This window comes from Patiria miniata, unplaced genomic scaffold, assembly GCF_015706575.1.
Source record: "Patiria miniata isolate m_02_andy unplaced genomic scaffold, ASM1570657v1 HiC_scaffold_7, whole genome shotgun sequence".
NCBI classification, from domain to species: domain Eukaryota; kingdom Metazoa; phylum Echinodermata; class Asteroidea; order Valvatida; family Asterinidae; genus Patiria; species Patiria miniata.
In genome coordinates, this window is record NW_024037074.1 from 43,584,779 (window position 1) to 43,604,759 (window position 19,981).

The following is a 19,981-nucleotide window of genomic DNA, read 5'->3' on the forward strand; positions in this document are numbered from 1 at the left end:
CGTGATTGGGCAATCAGCCAAAGTACTCACAGGCAAAACAGTATCGAGATATTCGATTATGGTATCGATACCAGAAGTGAGTTCGAGGTTGAATTCGTCGGAAGTTTTACAGCAATGTAATTGATCAATATTTGATGGTTGCCTAAGATTTTGTGATCGCTTAAAACCCACAAAACAAAGGTATTAAATACAAAGGAGGTAAAATGTACATTCGGACCATGATTCGGACTCAAACTTTCAAGGGAAATTAATAAAGCACAAACTTAGATTTCAGGGATGATGTCGGGCAGTATGATTGAATTTTTTTTTAAAGTTTCTGAAGTTTGTAAATTTGAGGAGTGCCCATTTCATGCAGTTTTCCACAATAATTTCAAATTACACTTCACTTTTCAAGATTGCTTTTGCTCTACTTTTCTTGATTCTTTTTCACAACAACTTGGTGATCATTAGTTCTTTGATCTTGTTGTTACGATCCAAAAATCTCTGATTGTTTGTTGAATTTAGATCACCAAACAAACTCGAATGTTTTCTCGATTGTAACAAAGGAATCAATAAGTTTTTGCACAGATAATGTACCAGTCTGAACAAGATGAACAAGACGGTTTAATAATGAAACTCTGAAACCAATCTAAATTAGGTACGGTATACATTAAATTTCGCAACTAGGAAACTTCAGAAAACGACCAATTGGCGGCTCAGTGTAGACCTATATTTTGTTTCTGTAAAGAGGCGGAAACTGATTTTTTTTTTTTAATATTTTTGTTTGTTTCAAGTTTGTTTCAGAATTTATCACAAAATCAAATTCAGCTGTTAGAGGAGGCAGCGGCGGCGGAATGGTTTTCAAAGTGTGGGGGGGGGGGGTACCAAAAAGGGGCACTTGCTCAGTAAAAGGCATCTTCCGTCGGTGCATTCCGTCTATCTATGCAGCATTTTTTTTGGGGGGGGGGGCACATCCGTGCTGAAATGTCGACACATTTTTGCATCGGACACTTGGCCTCCGTAAAATCAAAATAGTGTGTGTCTGGATGCGTTTGATTATGGTGTAAATCGAGGACACACACGTGCAACACTCCCATCGGTGAATCGAGGACAGAAACCGAATCGAGGACTCCTCGGTTGGAAAACGTGTACAAAACCAATTAGAGCTGTTGCGAAAAGTTATACAAACAGTGGGAAAAGGGGAGAGGAAGAAAAGAAAAAATCCTCGATTTACACCATAAACACAATAGTTGGCCTCAGGCGTATAGTAAAAAAAGACTTGGGTGTGTTTGTGTGTGTGTGTGGGGGGGGGGGGGGGGGGGGGGGGACCATATTCCAAAATAGGGGGAGCTCTTCAAAACCGGCCATTATGCAAACTACGCATTATGTGCCCATTTCCAGGGCGCATTGTAAAGGTTAAGTTGGGGGCTTGCTTTTCATATTCCTCGTTCATATCAGAACTCTCTATACCATTTTGGTAAACGGTTACTGAAAACAAATTTTCCGAAATGTTAGGGCCAGTTTTGTTTTCATCGCGAGAGGGCACATTAATGTATGCAAAAGGTGCACTTGGGTAAATGGGGGGGGGGGGCAAGTGCCCCCTGCCCCCCCCCTCCCCTGGTTCCGCCGCCCCTGAAAGAAGGGATCGTGACAACGCGCGCATTTCTGCATGTAGAGGGGGGTGGGGGATAGTACGTACGTAGATGGGAGACATACGCGTTCGAATGTGGGGGGGTGGTCATGATTTATCAAAAGATGGGGAATTATAAGGGGTTGACATTAAAACCCCAGTTGTGTTCCCCGTGCTATTTTCGAATTTCGTTTCGAAAATATTAAAGTTATTAACTTTTGAATGATACATCGATTAAAAAAAGATTCTGCACATGTTCCCGTCCCACAATAAGTATCAATAAACCGAAACAGCATAATTATCGATACTGAGAAATAATTATCGATACTGACAAATAATCGATACTAAGTCGACTCGTACTCCACGACGAGCGCGCTGCGATTTGTACAACGGAAGGCTTGCAAGTTGCAGTTTCGCAAGATTCCCCATCCATTCATGATACCATTTGTTTGCTCTTCAAGAGAACGGTAGGTGTCAAATAGTTTTACTTTTCACTGAAGTTTAAGTTTGTATTTGTTATAACAATAAAGCTATGTTTGATTGTAGTCCGAGTAACTTGGACCCAACTTATCGCCTTTTTATTTTAGTTTTTACGAAGTGGCTATCGTTACGGCACTCGTTGTTTAGCGCCCTCTACGATATTTTTTTGATACGCACGCAGGTATATAATTATTTGTTTCCACACGTTTTATCGAGCAGTGCGCCAGCTCAGCCGATAGAGGGTAGGATTTTGCACCGCGAGGTTGCGGGTTCGAATCTCAGTTTTGCACTCAAATTTTTTTTCCTTTTCTAACCTGAGGCTTTTGAGGATTTTTTTTAAAAGGGAAATAAAGTCCGAATTTCATAAAGTTCAAATTCACTTTTTTCCTTCTAATTTAATATTTTCTTGTCATGTTTTTTTATAAAAGTTGCCAGGTTGCAGTCTACCGTAACGATAGAAAATGGGAAATGCGTTACGGCTGCCGTAACAATAGCCACTGCGTAGTTTTTAACATGTTTAACATTCGGACATGGTCTGGCGATTAGGCCTAGTCAGCTAGTCATGCTAGTACATGTGTACTAGTATGTGCTCTGAAACATGCAAAACTAAATCAGGCCCACTTTACTCACACTTTAGCCAACAAATTTCTCCAAAAATTCCACTGGGGCAAAGAAAAGGTACTCAGTATTTCACCAAGCAAGTTTGCAGACTCAATTCAATTTTTAAAGGAGATTTTTCTTCAATAGTTTGCACATGAGACTGAGTGAGAGCTCGAGAGGGAAGTCAAGTGATTTCAAAATCATGAAAATAGGGCCAACCAGACTGGTAGACATGTCCAACCATCATTGACCATGGTCCAACTATTTGAAAAGACTGACCTCTTCACTCGGCATGCTCAGTGTCAATAGTCTGGTGGCTTGACTATGGAGAAATATGTAGTAAATTGAGACTAGTTCCCGGTTCATGCCACATGTTTCTTAAATTCTGTTGGCATGGTTGATTGTAGACCCGTGAACGTGGCGTTGTATACAACGCCACGTTCTTGTTTCATTTCGAACCTGGCGAAATCGATCCGACAGACATAATTCCGTATGGGTGTTGAGTACTCACCTAGAAATCTAAATTTGCCCGTCCGATTGTTTCGGCTGTGTAATTTCGACGAAATTTGCCCATCAGTAAAGACCCATACGAACGTGTAGAAATTAGATTTTAACCTGACCCTGACAAATAACCCCGGACGCGTCTGAGTCGCTTGGACAGATTGACGGCTGTTTCATGTCGCAACCCCGAAAAAAAAAACCCGCAGACGATTGGCTGCTCGGCTCATCTCGTGTACAGTACGTGTGTGTGCACACACACGCGGGCGCACGTGCGACCGCGTGCGGTGCGGTGCGGTGAGAGAGGAAAGGACTTGAAACTTGTCTAAAACGATGTCTGTTTTAGCTGCGACAGTAAACAGCCGTCAATCATACGAAAATAAAACGCAATGCGCGTGCGTCAGTTGGGAGAAAATGGCAGCTAGCAGTAGCGGACGGACTTCATGAACCGGGGCCAGAATTTTCCTCAATTTTCGTCAAATGCAAGTTTTGACGTACAAATAGAATTCAAGACAGCTTCATATGTGAGTACTTATTACATAGGCAAAATAACGTCCAGTGTGTGTAACGGAGGGAGTCAGAGGGACACGTTCGCCAGGTTCGAAATGACATAAGAACGTGGCGTAGTTTACAAGCCACGTTCACGGGTCTAGGTTGATTGTAGACCCGTGAACGTGGCTTGTAAACTACGCCACGCTGTTGTGTATTTTCGAACCTGGCGAAAATGTACCTCTGACTCCCTCCGTTACACACACTGGACGTTATTTTGCCCATGTAATAAGTACTCACAAAAAACATATGAAGCTGTCTTAAAATCTGTTTGTAAGTCAAAACTTGCATTTGACGAAATTTGAGGAAAATTCTGGCCCCGGTTCATGAAGTCCTGCTACTAGCTGCCATTTTCTCCCAACTGACGCATGCGCATTCCGTTTTATTGTACCGTCCTGTTTCGTATGATTCGACAGCTGTTTACTGTTGCAGCTAAAAGAGACATCATTTTAGACAAGTTTCAAGTCCTTTCCTCTCTCACCGCACCACACGCGGGCGCACACGCACACGAGATGAGCCGAGCAGCCAATCGTCTGCGGGTTTTTATTTTTGGGGTTGCGACATGAAACAGCCGTCAATCTGTCCAAGCGGCAGGAAGCAGACGGGTAGCTCAGAGGGCTCCGATAATTTTGCACGCATATGACCTGGGTACTCGTCCGGGGTCATTTGTCAGGGTCACTTGTCGGGTTAAAATCTAATTTCTACACGTTCGTATGGGTCTTTATTGATGGCAAATTTTGTCGAAATTACACAGCCTGAACAATCGGATGGGCAAATTTAGATTTCTAGGCGAGTACTCAACATCCATACGGAATTACATGTATGTATGGTGGATCGATTTCGCTAGGTTCAAAAATACACAACAGCGTGGCCTTGTATACAACGCCACGTTCACGGGTCCAGGTTGATTGATGCAGTACTGAAGCTGTGTTGGACTGGTTGTTTCAGGTGCCAGTCTATTTTCTTGTTTTGCATGTTTTCAATACCTTAGGTTTGGGACTCTCATACACAGTATTGAGAGTCCCAAATTTTCGGACTACATGTAGACCAAGCTAGCTCTACTGGGTGGAGCGTTGAACTACGGTACCCTCCGTACAAACGCTCCACTGATTTGGCATACTTTGGTGACAGGTAGGCCTACACAGTCGTCATGATGGTATGCATTTTGTGCATGCCCTCGCGAGGACAAAAGGCCCCAAAAAACTGATAAAGAGAATGCAAATGAGAAAGACAGTAACCCTGGCTAGATCCACACATTCATGACATTCCATAAGACCCCTTAAATTGTTCCAAACAACCGGTAATTTTGAAAAAAGAACAAAATAGTCTGAACTTACCGCTCACAATTAAATGTGTCTGCCGAGTTGTACAGTCCATTTCACTGACATGACTGATGCATAATTCATTGCGCGCGTGTGTGACGTCACTATTGAAGAAAAACAAGTTGCGCTTACTCAACGACTGTTTCATGTAGTCATATGTGCCCCACGCCGTTTGACAGTGGGTTTTTGGCGCGGGACACATATCAGTTGCATGGTTTGTACATCGTATTGCAAGATTTGAAGAAAAGAAACAGGTTTGTGAATTTGTGTATATGTACTAGTGTACACGCCCATGCACATAATCCTAAATGTTTTGTTAACTTTGATTCTCATATATGTGCAGCAGCAACCAGGAACAAAACAGAATCAACATCTAGCCAACATGAAGGAAACAAGCATTGAGCTCGCCGAGGCTGGCTACCCACAGATCGTAGTTCACGACGCGGAAGAACCAGAGGAACAAGAAACAGAAATCAAGGAACCTCTAGTGAATGGGAATGGTAACGTTCCTACTGGATCTCCTACTGGAAGTCCATGGGGAACTCCGGTCACGTCACGGAAAGCCAACGGAAGTAACGGGCGTCTGCACATTCCTGGTGGATCGCCCAGCAAAACTGGAGCCTACGAACCCTTGGGATTTTCCCAAGCTCACAAATGGGGTGGATCAATTTCATCAATTCGACTGTCGGCTTCAAGGGAAGACATCGCCGACATGCGTGCAGAGCAGAAAATCCAGCTTAGACGGGCACCAAAAGATAGGTAAGTGTTCAGAAACTAACACCCCCCCCCCAAAAAAAAGAGGGTTTTCACCCAAACTCCCAAATCTGAAAATCTTCACACATGTGAATAACGCATGCCCATTCAACTGACTGAACTGACCTACACATGTGTACATTACAAAATCCTGGCAAATCTTGTACATGTAGCTCATACTTTTCCAGAGTACTGCTTTCTTCATTGAGTAGGGGTAGGGGAGGTAGGGATTCTCTATTGTCCTGTCTGTGGGGAAGGGGGGGGGGTGGGGGCACCAACCTTGTACAGGTGGTAGCCTTCGTGATGCTGTTTGTTTTAAAGGAAAAGCACAGAGAGATTTGGGCATTCAGGGTGAGCAGACAAAGGGATGCAAGAACAAAGCACAGAGAACTGGTGCATTCCTTTGTCTGGTACACAAGTGCTAGGAAAAAGGTGGTTGGTGTTGTATTAGGATGGGCATGTGGATGTGGTATACCGTAGTTTCAGAAAATCTCTCAGAATGTTCATAATCTATCTTTGTTTTTCACTTTCCTAACTCCACAATATCTTACTGCAAAGAAATAACTTTCAATTTCCTCCTTTGTTACATTAATTTGTACATATTTATAGGGTAATTCAAACCTGGTGATCAACATGCACATTTTGAGAAAAATGCACCCGATCAACTTTCAAAATTCAAAACGATTATCTTGAGAACAAGTGCAACAAAACCTCCCACTGGCTGCTGCTTTACCTCTGTTACTAGTGAAATAGTTGTGTCATGCTTTGTCCATGATACAATTGTGAGTTTTGTTTTTTGTTTTTGCTGAGGATCTGTTTTATAAAAGCGTTTTTTTCCCATGAATGAAAAGAATGCAACTGTCTGTTGGTCAGCTTTTGTAATACCTGTAGGATGTGTGTACATATGTACCAGTATCTGGGGTTGCAAATTTATGCACTAAAGCTTTTTCCTGTTGACAGAGTAGTAAAGGAAATGACACATTAATTGTGATAACATCACCACGGTACACCAACTTTATTTGCCTAGTTTTGCTTCAACCTGTTGCTTCCTTGATTGATATTTCCTTTAACTTTGTTCTCTCTGTGCTCTCTCACAAAGTACTTCAACCCAACCTCCAAATCTTCCCAAATCCTCCATAATCCTCCTTCAAAGGCAGGAAACCCATGGTATCTTCTCTGAACTTGATCCCCTCTTAAACTTTCAGCATCGTCCAAATCCTTGTGGATTTTTAAGGATCAAGGAAAGTTCAAAGTGTTTAATACTCTCTTCCAAGAATGTAAATTGCTCAATGTCAAAAAGTCTTATTTTATAAGTACTTTTTATAATATCCATGTGTCAAGTTGCAATGTGTTTGTCATTGTAAAATATTGCAATAAATGTATGAATCTTGCAGAAGGAATTCATTTCACTTAATTCAAACAAGAAACGAAATTACCGGTATACCCTAAAAATGGAATGTTCAGCGAGGTTAATGAACTTGTACATGTACATCCCAGGCAGGCCATCCATCTGAACCATCAAAGAAGTTGTTTCTATCCTGGTTACAGATGAAAATATTAACAATTACATGTAATGTATCTGTTTGTGTATTTAGGTTCAAGTTCATCTTCTTTCTGATGTCAATCCACGGTATTGCTACGTTGCTGCCTTGGAACATGTTTATCACAGCAGACTCGGTAAGACAAGTCTCCTTCCCTCCCTCCTTCATTTGTCCATTCCCAAGCCATGTTTTCCCGCCCCTCGGAACATGTGCCGAATATATTCAAAAATCTTACCAGAAAACTTGTGTTAAATCTGCAGAGTGATGTGATGTTTTACATGTAGGTATACAATGTATACAATTGCTACTATTGAGGAAACAAAACTCTTTTTCAGACTTCCAATCACAGTTTTTCCTGTTGCAATTAACCAGTTCACCCTGGGAATATTTGACAAGAACGGAACGAGGTGCTGGATTGCATTTCACTCAACCTCAAGTTAGGCAGGTTGAAGCCATCACCCTCGGGCAGCACACTCATATTTCCGGCCTCGCTCGCTGCGAGCGATTTGCTGTCATATATTTCTGGCCTCGTTCCCTGCGTGTTTATCCGTCACTCGTTCAAAATACCGCGTAGCCTTTGTGTGTATACACGTCATCCAGTCCAAACCGGTTAACACTTAACAGATTTTTGATTTTTTCTTTGTTAGAGCCTCTCAACCTCAAGTCCTACCATTGTACACAATGTACAATGTATGTGAACCTGTAGACTTGTGTGTTGTTCATCACTCAAGTACTGTTATATAGTTTGCATTGAAGTTACAGCCTTCATATGCAGGCTGTAACCATTTAGTTTCACTGATGGTACTTGCCTTTGATTGTTGTAGAACTCAGTACATGTACCTGCTAAAATAACCAATTCAAGTTCAAAATGTCAGCCATGTAGTAATAGAATGTATTAGAGTCAGAGTACATGTAGTGTATCGGTGGGTGATGAGGTACAAACAGTGAGTGGTATAGTTGGATGTCACATCGGAGATTATTTATTCTACATTTAGTACAGTATACCGGTACATGGCATACATGAACATGTATGCTTGTCGCTTCAATTTGTTTTCATTCAGCTTAAAAAGAGTGATTTATTCATCACATCGTCAACATGCTTTACTCCAGTGTCTAACCATAGTTTACTTAAACTGGTGTACAATGGGTTTATTACACATGTACATGTACAAGCATAGAGCTATATTAAAAAGTTATTAAATGTACATGGAGCTCCATGGTACAAGTGCGCACCGATCTATGCATTGCATGTTATGGTTGTACATTTTATGACAGTGTACAGGGTACATGTACATGTACAGTACCAATATATATCCCTGTGCACCTGTACCCCTATAAAAAATAAACAAAGCATCCTTGAAACATATCCAATTTGCATTGTGGTACCTGCACATTTTTCAGTCCAAAATGGTTAATTGATTGAGAATTTTGTGTAAATTTACACTTTAGGATAGTATTCTAAGGATACTTTCAACACAATTCACTTTGAATATGATATTCAAGTATTTTACGTTGAACACTTTTTGCAACAAATTGAGGATTGAAGATGTCAAACATGCACAGACAGTCAATACAAGAATGACCAGAGTTAACTACTCAAAATGTTCAGAGATTATTGGATGGTGTTACTGCAAATACCCTCGCTCCACCGCGCAAAGCCTCAAATTATTTCAATTTTGTCACAGTTTTCTAAGCTAGATTATTCACCCAGAAAATTCCCAGTGACATGTTACTGCCTGCTTTTGGATTTTTTTGGATTCAGTCACTCTTGATGAATAATTCACATCCACTCTTCTTGGTTTTGTTTGTTTTCAGTATTTTACAGACCATAAGTTTGGCAATGTCAGTGACAGCGCCGAGTACAAGGACAAGTTTGTCAGCTACATCGGCATCGCAGGATTTATTCCCAATGTCTTCTTCCTGGCTGTCAGTTTATTTGTGCCTCCCAAGTAAGTTTATCTACCCATTTCCTTTTCTTCGTATGTCATCGTTCAGACACCGTTTTAAATTTGATTAAAACACTATCGGGTAGTTGAACTCGATTCTTCTGAACGGTTCTAAAGGTACAACAAATCGGTTTATCTGAGGGTGGGTTTAGCACTAACCTAGAACGGTTTTATCTTTTCTATTATTGCCATTACGGCACTTGAAAGTTTTTGGCTTGTTGTAGCAACACGCGCATGCTTGTCATACAGATTGAATAAATGAGACATTTGGATTTTCACTTTTCTTATTTGATGTATTTTTGCTTAGGTCTTCTCGTTTGGCCAACATGATTGCTTTGAACATGATGCTGACGCTGTTTGTTATCACCACAATTTTGGCCATCATTGACTCATCTGAATGTAAGTACATGTACTGTATACAGTCTCTTCATCATTGCCATGGTACGTACATGTACCAGTGTTGTTATACTCCAGAACTATTTTTTAATTTGTACCCATGATAATGTTCATTAGATGGAATTTCTGTTAGGAAGCAGTTCTAGATTGTGGAATCGAGTACCCGTAACCAACTTTACATATTACTTCGTAACTACTCAAACATTGAAAAAGAAAGGTTTTGAATGTCATTTGTGGAGATTTTTAAAAGGACAACCAGGCTACATGGAAAAACAAAACAGATTCATGATTATGACGCTTGCAAAAATCTGTAGTCTGTACTAGTCACCAAAGATGTGCATAATTTTGGTATAGTGAAAAAAAATACTCGGAATAAAAAAACAATCCAACAGTGTTGTAGCACCACTGTTGTAGGCAGTATGGTGGAATGATGTTGCCAATGCTAATACCTGCCACTAGGGGGCAGTGTTTCATGAATGTAAATAAAGCTGTGTCAGAAAATCTCAATGTTTCAACAAACCCCGCATTCCAACTAACCTCACTCTCCCGTACATGTGAGAATTTAATGTTAGACCGTCCTATGATACATACATGTACATGTACATTTGTATGTATGCAAGACCTTTTGCTTGCCTTGCAGAATACAATTTTTCAGTGTCACGTTTTCACCTGTGAGTGCCCTGACCTTTCCTAATCTGATTCTAATAACATCTGACATGCAGCCAAACATGATTATCTCTGAACATAGAGCTACAAATGAAGGACCCCAGTTCTATGCTCAGAAGGAACCCTTTCCTAGTTTTTTTCACCAAAGGTTTTTGACCCAGTGCACAGGGGAATGAACTAATCTTAACCTCTTGACCTCAACCCTGCATGCTAGGCATGTGAATGGTAATAGTCAGGGTTTCATTTCAATAGCTAGTCAGTATCCTCTCTCAGCAGGGATCTGTTTTTTTTTATAGAATACCATCATGGTACCATCTGCTGGGGTCTGTGACAGAGCCCTACCTTTTTATTGGACAGTTTATTTGTTTGTTTGACTTTGCACAGAGCAGTAACACACAGACTTGTACTACAAGCATGTACGTGCACACTAGACACAAAAACTACTCAACAAAATGGAATACATAGTACACATGTACTATGTAAGTAATTCTTTAAATTTTGAGCCATCACATGCACTTAAAATGCACTGACAGAACAAAATTTAACCAAGCACATCTGTTTCTGTTCTGACAAATATGCCATCGGTAAATATCCAACAATAATTTTACCTTCTCTGCACACGTACCGGTACATGTACATGTACATGTACAAATGCATATTTAACTGGTACATTTGTAATTTGTCAGAAAAAAAGTAAATTTGCATTTTGTTATCCGTGAACTTGGCATTCTGCTTGACATGCCAATATACATGTATGCCATTGTTTGACCATATGCTGACCTGAATTTATGGGTAATTAATTTTATTTTTATTAGAAAATGGCAAGCCCATCAGATCCAAGTTATTAATAACAGGAGTGGATCATCATAAGAATCTATTATAGTGAAAGAGGTGTGCTAAAAGGGCAAGTTCATTGACCTTTTGTGGTTAAATATAGATCTACAGCAAGGCTGTTAAAGGGAATGTACGTGTACACCATTGGCTTTCACTGTAATTTTCAGATATGAACTAGTTGAGGTTAGTATAAAAGATCAAAATATTGTTACACTGACATGTTTACGGCCGACCACCGTTGGAAATGTATACAAAAATACCATTTTCTTGAAAATGACTTCACACCAGGTGCTGTAATTTTACAGAATGCTTGTGACTGTCACTTACCAACATCCTAGTAAGGTATTTCGTAAAAACTTGGTAGTTTTATTTTTTCGATGTTTGCAAATGTTGTATATTCCCTTTAAAACAAAACACCCAAATTCTAAATGTATCAAAAATCTGTTACTTGAATGGGATGGATACCGGTATCTGGACAAAATGTAGAGAAACAAATCAGTTATAAACTTTGAGGGCAACATCACTCAAAAAAGTCCGTCCTGATTTACACACACATGCACTGTTTCTCTGACCTGTTACTTCCTTTAGCCCTGCTATGCCCAGTGCAGTTGGTAGAGAATTATCAGACCTTTCAAAACATTTTAAATTTGCCTGACTCAAAGGGTTTTGAAAGGTGAAATAGTGCTGGAACTTTGAAACTTTTCGAAAAGGTTTCGGAAGGTGAAGCAACTCTGTGGGCAAATTCAGTAAGTTGCCTTTCAATACCTTTCGAAAGGAATTGAAAGGTGTGGAAGTGCAGTAACAATAAATTCTGGAGGATTTTAAAAGGTCCTGCATTTTTTGTCCTCCAATTTGCCAGAACCCAGATTTTGAGGTGTTTTGAATGGTCAAACCACAAGAGAGTTAGACCACTTATAATTCAAGAGTGTTTAAATACTCGAAAGATCGAGACTTTCTAGCCAAAAGTAATTTTCATCTATTTCCAGAGTTGTCCTGAGAAGCCAGTCATGGCTCATCCAGTCTCAAGTCAAATTACAATGAAACTTGACAAAAGTTCATAATTGTTCACCTTTGTTACACTGGGGTTTTTTGTGGCCTTACTTGGGATTTACTTGCAAATTTACTGACATGAAAGTGCAAATTTATCCATTTTCTAGGAATTTGTTTTCTTCAAAATACTTGTTTTCTTCAAAATACTTGTTAAGGTTATTACATGTACTTCTTATCAGGAGAACCTTCATTGCATAATTTGCCATGGTTTCTCTTTTTTGAACTTTTTCTAACACACCTGACCCTTACGTCATATAATTTTATAGAATATGTACTTTGTGCATACACGTACGTACAATGTACGTATGTACATGTACATGTACTGGTACATTCCGGTACTTTGGGAGACGTACATGTACGGTACATGTACGTGATGTACGTGTACTAGTAGTGAAGTATTTTGCACCAAACTACAGGCTGTGTGATATGGAGATGCACTATTTGTGTACATTGTATAGTCGATAGTATTTACACAATATGATTTCCGTTGTACATTTTCACATGGAAAATCTATTTTATGGATCTTGTTCAAAGCCAAAATATTTAATGATTAACTTGACATTTACGTCCGTGTACAAAAACATGTACATCTACATCCAGAATCTGCCAAAATCCTCCAAAACAGGGGTGTGGATTTTGATGGATTCAGTTATAATAATGACATTTATATTGCGCAAAATGCATAAACAATTTACATTACAAATGCATAAACAAGTTACATTAGGGTTATAATGTACACCAACACGAACTACCGATACCTCAAAAAGGCAGTAGTAAAGTGCACAGGAACAGTAAACAAGGGCACAACTGGACAAAAGCGTGAACATGTACTCTGTACCCTTTGTACTCTATTGTTTAATCACTTTGGAATTTAAAAACTCACATTTTGTATTGGATTTCAGATGGATTGGTTGCAATCAATCAATTCCAAGTTTAGTTTTTCCTCGCACAAGTCTCTTTTGCTTGCGTGACTTTAACAGTGTAAATTCATATTGTGGCTGTCAAAGGTTTACAGGGTTTTGGGATGGGAACAAGACCTAATCATATGTGAATAAGGTTGCAATATATGCATACAGTAACAACATTTATGTATCCTTTTAATCCTTTTAAAAAAGGCAGTTTTGAACTTAAATCTTAAATTTATCATGTAATTCCTAATTCTCAAAGACCTACCTTATTTACTTGTTTTTGTCATAAAGAAAACACTATTATTTAACCTCATCTGGATGATATTAAAATATACAAAATATGTGTCTTTATCCTCATGCTACGGGAGAGGGTTTATGTTCATGTACATGTACATGTAAGGTACATGTTAAAAAGTATAATATACAGATACTTTTTTACAGAGTTACTTATCACGTTTTTAATTAAATTCAGGGATGTCCATGCAAACAAACAACTAAATCACTGTCTTCTCTCTTATCCGGTCTTTCCCCAGGGCCAGGAGCTTTCTTTGGAATCACCATGGCGACGGTAGTCCTTTTCAACGGTAGGTAATTAAAACGAGACAATTTGGTAATGTGTCAAAGTCGGCAGCAGTTGACTTTCCATTTGATGACTTGATTTGTTAAGTGGCTGGCAAACAACCCGCAAAGACAAACCTTCAAAACAACACAGCTTACATGTAGGTCCAAATTGCGTTTTTACCATGGTTTGCTCACAGAGTGTATAAATGCATGGTGATATACGGTAGCCATGTCAGTTAGTTTACATAAATTGGATGTCAGAGCAGCTTGACATTATTCCCCACCCCCTAAAAAAAATGGTTCAACTAAAATGGAAATTAATTACATAATTTACGTGAAAAATAATCCCCAACATGAGAAAAACCCACATCCAAGCATTGCATTGCCAAGAAGTAAATTATTCGAAAGAAATGTATTTGTCTTCTAATTTTGCTGAACCAAACTTTCACCTCTGTTTATCAGATACATGATACATGTACCTAGAATAATAGATGACTACAGAGTTTGCTGCTACACATGTAAATCCAGACAGAATCAAAGGTTGAATTCTCAAAAACAATTGCCCCAATCATAAACATCTTTGGAAACATTCAAGCATTTCTTTAGTCAAGTTCAAAGGGGTTCAAAACATTTGATGATTAATATGTCAGGGCCGTAAGTTGAGTACAAAGATAAGCCTGTGCAACAAGTGTACGTGACTTTTGGTAATATGGTTACTGTAGAGTGAGATGTGGTAGGGAACATGTATTGTTTGCCTTATCTTTCATATTGTTTGTCTGCCTTTCAAACTCAATTTATTATATGCACAGTGTTGGTCTTTGGACCGTGAAAATAATCAAATTCCAATTTTGCATGCCAAGGGCTTATTACTGATATATCAGATTCATATCAAATTAATCTGATATCAGAGCTCAAATACTGAATATTCATACAGATAAATATAGTAGGTGCTCTTGTAGCTCGGCTCCTTCATTTCCCCCAAAGAAGGTTCTTTTAAAAAAACAATTATTTTTTTATTTCAGCAATTACAATTGCTTTTTTTTTTACTTGGTTGGCCAAGTGTTAGTAATCGAACATCTAGGATTTAGTCCATAAATCTTTTCTTCATAATAAATTATGAGAGTAAGTACCTTGTACACCATGTCAGTCATTGGAAGGCCTAACATTGACCCTGACACTGCATGTAGATTGTGTGTGCACACAAACATCATAGGAATGTGTGCGTTTACTGACGGTATCTTTAAAGGTTCCTTTTGTGTAGGTCACATGCATAAAAAGAATTCCAGTGAATGACCCTTCTGAATGGACTGATTAACCCTACAATGTAACTCCCTACTTTAGTTTTACTAAGTAGAAGACCGTGTCCATCAAAATCCATCACTCACTCTGATTCACATAATGCTTCAGGACCAAATCCTTTGAAATCCACCGCTGCTTCAGGACCAAATCCTTTGAAATCCACCGCTGGTGCTGGTGGATTTTGATGGACTTGGTACACATGGCTTGTCTGCCGAAATCCCCCAAAGTGGGAGGTGGATATTAAGGTTGATATGCCCTCTGGTTTAGCTTTAATACTAGGCTAGCCTTGGCTTGTTGCTCATTTCCTTCAATTCCATTCATTTGATGTTTTCCAGGAGCCGCAGCAGTCTACCAGTCGGGTATCTTTGCCTTCTCAGCCAAACTGCCAGGAAGCTACCTCCAGAGTTACATTGTTGGCCAAGTATGGAGAGGATTCAGTTTGATAATATTAGTTATACTGCCAGCGCGAGTGGAACACTGAATAATGTAGTGTGTCTGTGTCCCACATACCACGAGGCAGAAGGATGAGTGGTACGTGGGACACAGATGCACTACATTTTTCTGTTTTCCGTCTTAAGACGCACCGTTGGAAAGGCCTTCTTTCGTTGATTTCTTCAAAATGACAGCTTGCCAGAAAGAATAATTTCACAGGGAGTTTAGTCCCCTTACTGTCTTTCAACCAAGTATGTTTTTCAATAATTATTTCAGTTACTTTTTGGATAGCTGCAAATAATGGACTGTAGCTTTAAAGTCACTATCAAAGTCTTAATAGAAGAACTTGAACAGAACTAAAGAAAATAATGAAAATGCTCTGTTTTCCTTTGGAAACTATAGACATGTACATGTAAGGCATTTACGTATAAATTGTCTGTAGAGAGTATATGTATGTCAGGAAATAGTGTATCATTAAACTATATAATAAGTTGATGAGGTTTTTTTACCGACTTGTTGGTTGTTATCTGTAGGGTCTTGGTGGAACCTTTGTAGCGGTCATCAGCATCATCACATTGGCAAGTAAGTACTCCCATGTCTTCCATAATTGTGTCATCTTTGAATAAAGAAGAATGAAAAGCTCCTTTTTCCATTGTGTGCGTCATATTGAGCATGCGCGCTTTGGCTTTAACATGACGTAAACAACTGAAAAGAACCGGTATGTTTGCTGCCACCATCATCGCCAAAGTCTCCCATTGCAACCCGCAACCTTGGAAATGCCAAAGGTTAAAAGGTTATTTGAAAAAGTTTCTTACTACATGTACACATCCCTGCTTTATACCTGTGACCTAATACTTCTGTTTGTTTACACTGGTTTGTTCAAATGAGTCATTCTAAATACCGAAGTCATTGGCAAGGTAATTTCTTCAGGAATCTTTCAAAATCCCAAACTCAAGTAATCCAATCAGAGCAAACTCGAACATCTGGCACCATGTATATTAGTGGTAATTGGTCTCTATAATCCATCATAATAATTTTACATCAGATGAGGCAATTTTTTTTTTAGTTATTTGGATTATGGATTTTTTTGCTCCCCGGCTTGGGCGTTGAGTGGGGGACATGTGTGGGAGTACCCTTTGAAGCGCACCCGTAATGGGGTGCCAGTATTCAGACGCTGTATTCGGAAACAAAAGTTCCTTGTCGTCATTCCGTTTTTACTGCACAAAAGTTTGCCTCTGTACAGTTATCAAAGTCTAAGTTTAAACAAACAATTATATTGAGCTGAAAAAAAAGAAATTTTTTTCACCAACAACACTGCTGTACTGCACGCACTATGGCAGAATCGGCCTACTTTGTGTATCAGTGCAGCATGCACCGACATGACTTGCATACAGGAACTCAAACGTGAAAACCTACAAAATCACACAAAAATTACATATGTAAAGAAGGAAAAATCAAGTTTGCAGAATTGGCAAAAAACATCATTTTTTTCACTTGTTCCAAACAATGTTTGCTTCATATTTTTGTCTTCAATACTTCGTTGCTAAATATCGCAAAGCATGTGTGCATTGATCAGTCAAACATGGTCGATGATATCGGCATCATGGCCCAAGTGGTCCACTAGTGCAGCTGGTTTCTGTACATCAATTTTGCCTTAAGAATATTGGTGAGGGCAACCAATGCACCAATGTCCACAACCATGCAGTACATACCATACATGTATCTATGATCAAGCATGCAGCGCAAAGATCAAAGACCACTCTAGCCATATAAGGCTTAATTTCAATCAAGATCATCTGTAGGATTAACTAATCCTCATAAGAGTAATCCTTTTTGTTCACTTGTCCCACAGCTACAGACTCGGTTCAGACTGCTGGCATTGCATACTTCACCTGTGCTGTAGTTGTCCTGTTTTTATGTATCGTTTTATTTCATTTGTCCCACAGCTACAGACTCGGTTCAGACTGCTGGCATTGCTTACCTCACCTGTGCTGTAGTTGTCCTGTTTTTATGTATCGTTTTATTTCATTTGTCCCACAGCTACAGACTCGGTTCAGACTGCTGGCATTGCATACTTCACCTGTGCTGTAGTTGTCCTGTTTTTATGTATCGTTTTATTTCATTTGTCCCACAGCTACAGACTCGGTTCAGACTGCTGGCATTGCATACTTCACCTGTGCTGTAGTTGTCCTGTTTTTATGTATCGTTTTATTTCATTTGTCCCACAGCTACAGACTCGGTTCAGACTGCTGGCATTGCTTACCTCACCTGTGCTGTAGTTGTCCTGTTTTTATGTATCGTTTTATTTCATTTGTCCCACAGCTACAGACTCGGTTCAGACTGCTGGCATTGCATACTTCACCTGTGCTGTAGTTGTCCTGTTTTTATGTATCGTTTTATTTCATTTGTCCCACAGCTACAGACTCGGTTCAGACTGCTGGCATTGCATACTTCACCTGTACTGTAGTTGTCCTGTTTTTATGTATCGTTTTATTTCATTTGTCCCACAGCTACAGACTCGGTTCAGACTGCAGGCATTGCCTACTTCACCTGTGCTGTAGTTGTCCTGTTTTTATGTATCGTTTTATTTCATTTGTCCCACAGCTACAGACTCAGTTCAGACTGCTGGCATTGCTTACTTCACCTGTGCTGTAGTTGTCCTGTTTCTATGTATCGTTATATTTCATTTGTCTCACAGCTACAGACTCGGTTCAGACTGCTGGCATTGCTTACTTCACCTGTGCTGTAGTTGTCCTGTTTTTATGTATCGTTATATTTCATTTGTCCCACAGCTACAGACTCGGTTCAGACTGCTGGCATTGCTTACTTCACCTGTGCTGTAGTTGTCCTGTTTTTATGTATCGTTTTATTTCATTTGTCCCACAGCTACAGACTCGGTTCAGACTGCTGGCATTGCATACTTCACCTGTGCTGTAGTTGTCCTGTTCATAGCAGTCATAAGTCTTATCCTTGTCTACAAGTCGGTAAGATATCCCCCCCCCCCCCCTTTTAAAGTTTCAGTATTGGCCTGCCCTTCACTGACCTAATAAGCACTGTATAGGTAGGTCTTTGTTCTCCTCTGACATGCATGAATATGTAGACACATTGTTCTTTCAATTTTGGTGAATTTTTAAATAACAAATCTGTCCTCAATTAGGATGCACCATACAATAGGAGAAAAATTCCATAAGCTGACACGGGTTGGACTCGAACCCTTAACCGCGTGTTTACAAGTGCAGACGTCTTAACCACTGAACCACTGCACGTGCAGGGGTCAGCTTGTGTGCTCAATTCTGGTCATTAAAATCTCAATAAGTCAAACTCTGATAACTCAAAACAACTGTGACATGTAAGTCAGACAAAGAATCCATTGCCTTCAGTAGTATAATAATGATATAAACTCAAAACTCTGCTTAAGTCAAATTTGAACCTGTTCCCTTGAGGTTTGACTTTGGAGATGTCACTGTAGCAATGGATACCGCAACCAATCACTATTTATACAGGGTGTCCTGAAAAAAATGGTGCATGAAAACCCCTCCATTTTTGCTAATTTACAACCAAAATTTTCTGCGGATGTTTACACCATCTTCAAGGTAATAGATTTAGCTTGAGAATTCCGTTTGTTTCATTGAGATTACTTTTGTAAATCCAAAGATATGTTTGAATAACGGCAAAGCCAAGAAACCCATTCGGTGCCACTTTCTGTGAAGCAATCAGTATAGTCCTAGTCTAAAACCAAATCTTTTTACTGTTTTTAAGCAGAGTGTGCAATATTTATTTATATTTAATTGAACTCTTTCAGTGAAGTTTTTAAGAAGTGAACCTGTCTGTACTATTAAATTGTTTCAACATAAGAACAAAACCCTACATTGTCGTGTGAATGGAATGTTTGTCTTAACACCCATAGGGATGATCTTATCAAAAGAGCCAAACTGGCATTGTCTGATCGTTGAAGCACTTGCTTCCTAAAAGTGGCACAGAATGTTTTTTTGGCTTTGCGGTTATTCAAACATATCTCTGGATTTACAAAAGTAATCTTAATTACACAAACGGTATTCTCAAGCTAAATCTGTAACCTCGAAGATCGTGTAAACTTTTGCAGTAAATTTCAGTTGTAAATTGGCCAAAATGGCGGGTTTTACATTCACCGTTATTTTCAGGACACCCTGTATAATGACATTTTAGCATCAGGGAGATGTTATATATTGGGTTTTGCCCTTCGCCATCGTAATTTTGAAAGGACTGGATACTCAGTGCAGCCAGCTGCTGTCTGAGTGCTTGAAAGAAATCACAAGCTGAGGTTGGACTCGAACCCCAGCCCTATCTGCTACTGCAGCGTGAGCTTGCTGTTGTAGGCTGGCCGGTTCAAACCGCATACAGCAGTTGTACAGCACTCAAATTGCATTAGTGAAGGGCAAAACACAAGTTTGAATTTACTCCCTGACGCAAAATTCCATCGTAAAAAATAGCCCCTGTAAACGTCAGAGTTCAGCAGTTTAAACCTACATAAACATCCCTGGGCAATCCCGCTCGGAAG

The 19,981-nt window shown here is 39.5% G+C and overlaps 1 protein-coding gene across 2 annotated transcripts in view; it reads left to right on the forward strand.

Moving 5' to 3' along the window:
- The first annotated feature begins 1,987 nt into the window (after nt 1-1,987).
- The window catches only part of LOC119744511 (equilibrative nucleoside transporter 1-like), a 30,782-nt gene continuing 12,788 nt past the window's right edge, over nt 1,988-19,981 (forward strand). Inside the window, exons 1-9 of one of the 2 annotated variants that reach the window (XM_038220459.1) lie at nt 1,988-2,076; nt 5,402-5,817; nt 7,407-7,488; nt 9,168-9,301; nt 9,606-9,697; nt 13,686-13,736; nt 15,348-15,433; nt 15,978-16,026; nt 18,331-18,428. In XM_038220459.1, the coding sequence (XP_038076387.1) occupies nt 5,441-5,817; nt 7,407-7,488; nt 9,168-9,301; nt 9,606-9,697; nt 13,686-13,736; nt 15,348-15,433; nt 15,978-16,026; nt 18,331-18,428 (969 nt within the window). In that variant the 5' untranslated portion in view covers nt 1,988-2,076; nt 5,402-5,440. The remainder of the gene's footprint in view (nt 2,077-5,401; nt 5,818-7,406; nt 7,489-9,167; nt 9,302-9,605; nt 9,698-13,685; nt 13,737-15,347; nt 15,434-15,977; nt 16,027-18,330; nt 18,429-19,981) is intronic. The other variant, XM_038220460.1, reaches the window with a different exon arrangement.